Below are 6,287 nucleotides of genomic sequence, written 5' to 3' on the forward strand. Positions count from 1 at the left end.
CAGTCCCTCCATCCCGTGTCCCAAGTCACGCTGCCGCTCTCTTGGAGCTCCTTTAGGCACTGGAATGGGCTCTGAGGTTTCCCTGGAACCTTCTCTTCTCCAGGCTGGACACCCCCAGCTCTCTCAGCCTGTCGTCATAGTCTCTCAACCTGTGCCAGGGACCTTGCCCCTCCTTTCCCACCTACCTTCCTTCTCTTCTCCCCTCAGGCCATGCGCACCCCGAGCCGCAATGAAGCTGGGCTGGAGCTCCTGATGGAATATTACAACCAACTCTACTTCCTCGACAGCCGATTCTTCCCTCCCACCAAAACCCTGGGGGTCTTCTTCCACTGGTTGGTACAGCCTTCCCAATCCCACCTGGGGCACCACAGATGGGGAGGGAATTGGGATCAAACCTCCAAAATGAGATCTCTGCCTCAGCAGCCAAGCCATGGCTGATGGACACGTGGATATGGGTTTGCTCTTGCCTTGGGTGGGTTCATTTGGGGATCCTGAAGAAAACATGCCCCATGGGGTTGTGCCATGATGGGAATGGTGGTTGCAAGCCCATGTGGAGCACTGAAAACCCTCCAAGCTCCTCAAGCATCCTTGAGTGAGGACTGTAGAATCATAGAATGGTTTGGGTTGGGAGGGACCTTCAAGATCATCTAGTTCCAACCCTCCTGCCATGTGCAGGGACACCTTGAGGACCATGAGCAGGGGATGGGCAGAGGACCATGGAATCATAGGGTGGTTTGGGTTGGAAATGGCCTTCAAGATCATCTAGTTTCAACCCTCTAAAAATCCTCTGCCATGGGCAGAGACACTGTGTGGTCCATGAGCAGGGGATTGGCATGCAACCATAGGATCACAGAGTGATTTGGGTTGGATGGGGCCTACAAGACCATCTAGTTCCAACCCCTTGGCATGGGCAGGGACACTGTGTGTTGGATGAGCAGGGGATTGTCAGAAGACCATAGGATCATAGAGTGGTTTGGGTTGGATGGGGCCTACAAGACCATCTAGTTCCAACCCCCTGCCATGGGCAGGGACACCTTGGGGACCATGAGCAGGGGATGGGCAGCTGTTGACTCTCTCCTCCCCAGGTATGACTCCCTGACAGGGGTCCCATCCCACCAGCGAGCCTTGGCCTTCGAGAAGGGCAGTGTCCTCTTCAACCTGGGAGCTCTGCACACCCAGATCGGAGCGCGGCAGGACCGTGCGTCCCTGCCAGGCCTCAACCAGGCCATTGATGCCTTCCAGAAGGCAGCTGGTATGTGCCTTCTCCTCATCCCTTCTCTTCCCTTTCCCTGGGTGGGAATGATGAGTGCAAGAAGGTGAAGGAGCTGTTGTGCCAAGAGGGATGGGACAGAACATCTCCAAGGGATCACATCCAGGTGTGAGGTGGCTCCATGCTGATCTGTGGGTTGTGAAAGGAGCTGGGATGGCCTAACAGCCACCCAAAGGGTTCTCTTGCTACGGTAGTAGGGATGGTTCATTTGAGGAGAGGAGAAATCCATCTGTGAGCAGCCAGGGAGAAAAGGGACCCTGGGGCTGGGATCACTCAGAGCTTTGGAGAAGAAAGCTGTGGGCACAAGGATGATTTAGATGACAAGGTCAGGACACCTGACCTTTTCGCCCACCATTTATGGTGAGATCTTTGATGTGTGAACTGAGCTGCTGGCTCTTCTCCTGGTGGGGCAACCTGCATGATCCAAACCCCTGACCCTCCTGCCTACAATCCCAGTGACTTCCAGGAACTTCTACCCCATGCAGGTGCCTTTAACTACCTGAAGGAAAACTTCTCCAATGCTCCCAGCTTGGATATGAGCTCTGCCTCCTTGAACATGCTGGTGAGGCTGATGGTTGCCCAGGTCCAGGAGTGTGTCTTTGAGAAGATGACCTTGTTGCGTGGCCAGAATGACTTCCTTGCTCGACTGCAGCTTGCCCAGGAGGCAGCAAGGGTGAGGACTTGGTGGGATGTCACCACTGCTGTGGTCAGAACCCCTACAAGGAGAGGACAACCTGCTGTCAGTGTCTCCTGATAGATGTTCTACACTTCAACTCTTGTCTCCTCACAGGTGGAAGATGTCTACTCGCTGGTGCACCAGACCATGACCCAACCCCACGTGAAGGACTATGTTCCCTTCTCCTGGACCACCATGGTCCATGTCAAGTCAGAGCACTTCAAAGCTCTCTCCCACTACTTTGCTGCCATTGCCCTCTGTGACTGCCCTGGTGAGTGTCATCTCCCTGCCCAGCCAAGTGTCGACTCTAGGTGGGACCTGGTTTTTGGGGAGCATGGCCAAAGAAGAGGTGGTGGGAGGCAATACAAGGCAGATGGACACAAAACCTAAAGGTTTTGGGGTGCTCTGAGCTGTAAATCTTTATTGCCTCAGTGAATCATGGACAAGGCAGATTTTCCCCATATTTCTGGTGTCCAGAGGGTTTGCCATGTCCTTCTAAGAAGAGGAGCAGGAAGGTGCTGCAGGGCTGTCACCTGCTGTCCCCTTTGGGGCTGGGTGGTTGCACAGGAGTCATTTGCCTGTAGACCATGTGTGTGCCAATGTCCTCTGTTGGGTGAAGAACCTGGTCCTCATGCTGGACCAGCTGGTGCCTTCAAGTATCATATATAACTCTCAAAAACCTGGAATTTCATGTCCAACCTTGTAGCTTCCTACCCTGAGAATCCCATGGTGGTGGTGAGGTGCTGGCCACACATGGATATTCCAGGCTGATGTGTCTCCATGGAGTCACTTGGAGTGTGGGTGCATGATGCAACTCATGACCTCCATCTGTGCCACCACCACCACCACCCTGGAAGCACTTTTGGGTCAAGCAGAAGATGTGGGGATGGGACAACAGGTGCACACTGTGACCTCTGGTGTCACCCCATCACTTGGTGGAATGGCTGAGGACAGGCTGAGGAGGCTTCTTGAGGATGCTGATGGAGCAAGGAGATGAGAGAGTGTGGGATGTCATGGGGCTGGAGTAGCTCAAAGACACAAACAGGAGAGGATGCTGGTGGAGATGAGTTTGGATATGGTTAAAAATGACAGGGAAAACCCTTCCCTAAAAATCTTGAGGTTGTTGGATGTCCTTAAGCATTGAGGGGAAAGCAGAAATCTGCAGGAGATTCCTATTGTGGGGATTGGTTTTGCTCCATCTGTTGGGATCTCCTTTACCCCCTTGTCCAGGACAACAAATCCTTTGCTTCCATAACCAGCTGGCAATAAACTCCTTATACTGCAGTCTAATCCCTCAGGGATGCTGACACAGGGAGAGCAAGGCCTGGAGCTGCCACTTCCCACTGGATGCCAATGCCAGAGTGCTCACCAGGCATTGGGATCTTCTCTTTGGACCAACAAAGCTCCTTGGAACCTTCTGGGTTGCTTCTTGGCACAGTCTGTGTCCAGGGAAGAAGGCTGCCAGGCAAGCCTGAGTTCCCTGTGAGCCAAAGGGGATTAGGAACAGCTTGGGCTGGAAATAAGGGATTAAAGAGCCTAGTGTGGGGCTTGGAGGGGCTGTGAGAGCTGTATCCATAGCTGTTTCTCCATGGAAAGACATTCTTGGTTGCACTGAGAGCTCTCTATCCATAAAAGAACAGCAGGGAGGGCTCAGCTCCCAAATTACACCTTCATCTGTTCTGTTCTTGTGTGACAACCTGAGAGAGTTGGGAATGTCCAGCCTGGAGAAGAGAAGGCTCCAGGGAGACCTCAGAGCCCCTTCCAGTGCCTCAAGGGGCTCCAGGAGAGCTGCAGAGGGACTTAGGACAAGGGATGGAGGGACAGGACACAGGGAATGGCTCCCACTGCCAGAGGGCAGGGAGAGATGGGATATTGGGAAGGAATTCTTGGCTGTGAGGCTGGTGAGGCACTGGCACAGGTTGCCCAGAGAAGCTGTGGCTGCTCCATCCCTGGGAATGTGCCAGGCCAGGTTGGATGGGGCTTGGAGCAACCTGAACTAGTGGAAAGTGTCCCTGCCCATGGCAGGGGAGTGGCACTGGATGATTTTTCAGGTCTCTTCTAACCCAAACCATTCCATGTTTCTATAGTTTAATAGTTGTCTAATTTGTCTCCATGTCACTAACTTCCAAGTGGGGAAAAACCTCTTGATTTCCAATCCTGCTTCCAGGAGCAAAGGAAGAAGGGTTTCTAAAGAGCTGCATATTGTGCTGTGCCCAGGACAAATCCTGCCTTTAAGTTCAGATCCTGTGATAACTCATCCCTCTGCCCATCAGTCAGGTCTTACTTGTTGTGGGGTATGGTTGGACAAGAAGAAGCTGCTGCTGAACTTATTTGGGCCACCTGAACGTGGATGTGGCTTCCTGGTCCCTTTGTCCCCACTGCCAAGGGGGTTTGGGTGGCCCTGACCTCTTTCTAAGCCCATCCCCACCCCTTTGCTTCACACAGCCCCATCAGATGCTGAGCTGCTGGAGCAGGAGAAGGCTTTCCTGCAGTTCCATGTCACCATGCCAGAGGGACCATCGCTCCGTGTCCTGCTGCAGGACCCTGAGGAGAGGAGGAAGCTGGGTGAGCATATCTGTTGGGGCAAAGCTCCTGGATCTTGCAGTGAGACCTCTATGCATGGGCAGAGAGCTCCATCATAACCCTACCCATGTAGGCATGGTCTCTGTGAAGGTGTGTGATGAGATTTTGGGAGTTTTCACCGTGAAAAGACACTTCTTGGGAGGCTTTCTTGGAAAATAGCCTCTCCTGGGGAAGGCAGGAAAGCCTCAAAGTCTCCTTTAGGGTGTTGAAGACCAACTCATGGTGCTTGCACCAACCTGTCCAGCTGTGTTTGACAGTAAAACCTCTGGCACCAAGGTGTTCTCAGCCAGGTAACGTCACCCAATGCCTCCTGGAGAAATCCACAGGGACAGAGAGATCCTGGAAGCTCCTTGGCTTTGGCTTCTTGCTGACTTGGCTTGCTAACAAGACAACACAGCAGATGCTAAGGGGGTGGCTTTTTTAGCTGCAGCAAGCTTGGGAGACAAGAACTTCCTCCCATGCGGATTTTCAGCTCCAGGGAAAAAGCAGAACGTTGCTTATTCAGCTGAAGTCATGTTCTGGCAGCTCCTCCCTAAGGAGGCTGCAAGGAAAGCAAGCTCAGCACCCTGAATTTGGGGTGTAGACTCCTGTTTACCTCCCCTATGAGATGCCTCCTGGTGCTGTTTCGCCTCCTTGTACATTGTGAAAGGAGACAGAGCCCACCAGGAATGAGTTTGGCACATTGCTGACCTCAGCAGTGTTCTCCTGGCTGCTTGGCAACGTTTCACTGCTGGGGATGGGAGGTGGAGCACCTCCAAAATGAACCCCAAATTCAGTGTTATGGCTTACAAACCAACCATGTCCTGGACTGCATCCCAAGTAGTGTGGCAGGAGGTCAAGGAGATGATTCTCCCCCTCTACTCTGCCTTGGTGAGACCCACCTGGAGTGCTGCACACAGTTCTGGTGCCTTCAACATAAGAAGGACATGGAACTGTTGGAGCAAGTGCAGAGGAGGCCACAAAGTCACTAAGAGGACTGGAGCACCTCCCCTATGAACACAGGCTGATGAAGTTCAGCCTGGAGAAGAGGTTATGTAGAGACCACAGAGTAATCTTCCAAGCTCTGAAGATGCTCCAGGGAAGCTGGAGAGGGACTCTCTGTTAGGAACTGCAGTGACAGGACAAGGAGTAATGGGGATAAATTGAAAGAGGGGAAGGTTAGGTTAGATATCAGGAAGAAGTGTTTTCCTGTGAGGGTGGTGAGACACTGGCACAGGTTGCCCAGGGGGGCTGTGGCTGCCCCAACCCTGGCAGTGTTCACAGCCAGGTTGGCTAAAGCCTTGAGCAACCTGTTCTGGTGGGAGATGTCCCTGCCCAGGGCAGGGGGTTGGGACTGGATGATCTCTAAGGTCCTTTCCAACCCCTTAAAGTACTATGAAACCATGTAACACCACCCCAACCCCCTGAGCTGCTATCATCTGGTTGGCATCAACTCTTCCAGCTCTTCCCACTCCTTCTGGGGGGAATGGGCTCTGTTCAACATCATCTGGTGAAAAAATGGATGTGCAGACACCAACCTCAGCTGGGAGTTTTGGTTTACAGGAAGGGAAGAAACCCAGAGAGGCTGTGGATCCCCATCCCTGGAAGTGTTCCAGGCTGGGTTGGATGGGGCTTGGAGCAACCAGGTCTAGTGGAAGGTGTCCCTGCCCAGGGCAGGGGATGGGATTAGATGGTCTTTAAAGTCCTTTCAACCCAAACCATTCCATGTTTCTATGATTATTGTTATTATTCCCTATAGTCTCTTCTTTCCTTTCCTGC

General features: G+C 52.8%; 1 protein-coding gene across 1 annotated transcript in view; it reads left to right on the forward strand.

The window, feature by feature from the left end:
• RHPN1 (rhophilin, Rho GTPase binding protein 1) overlaps positions 1–6,287 on the forward strand; it is a gene marked incomplete at its 5' end in the record, with an annotated part of 31,577 nt that overhangs the window by 20,572 nt on the left and 4,718 nt on the right. Inside the window, 5 exons of the mRNA XM_009071016.1 lie at positions 208–332; positions 1,086–1,252; positions 1,756–1,943; positions 2,061–2,217; positions 4,392–4,511. Of these exons, the coding sequence (XP_009069264.1) occupies positions 208–332; positions 1,086–1,252; positions 1,756–1,943; positions 2,061–2,217; positions 4,392–4,511 (757 nt within the window). The remainder of the gene's footprint in view (positions 1–207; positions 333–1,085; positions 1,253–1,755; positions 1,944–2,060; positions 2,218–4,391; positions 4,512–6,287) is intronic.

The sequence above is a fragment of the Acanthisitta chloris genome, unplaced genomic scaffold, assembly GCF_000695815.1.
Source record: "Acanthisitta chloris isolate BGI_N310 unplaced genomic scaffold, ASM69581v1 scaffold5823, whole genome shotgun sequence".
Taxonomy (NCBI): domain Eukaryota; kingdom Metazoa; phylum Chordata; class Aves; order Passeriformes; family Acanthisittidae; genus Acanthisitta; species Acanthisitta chloris.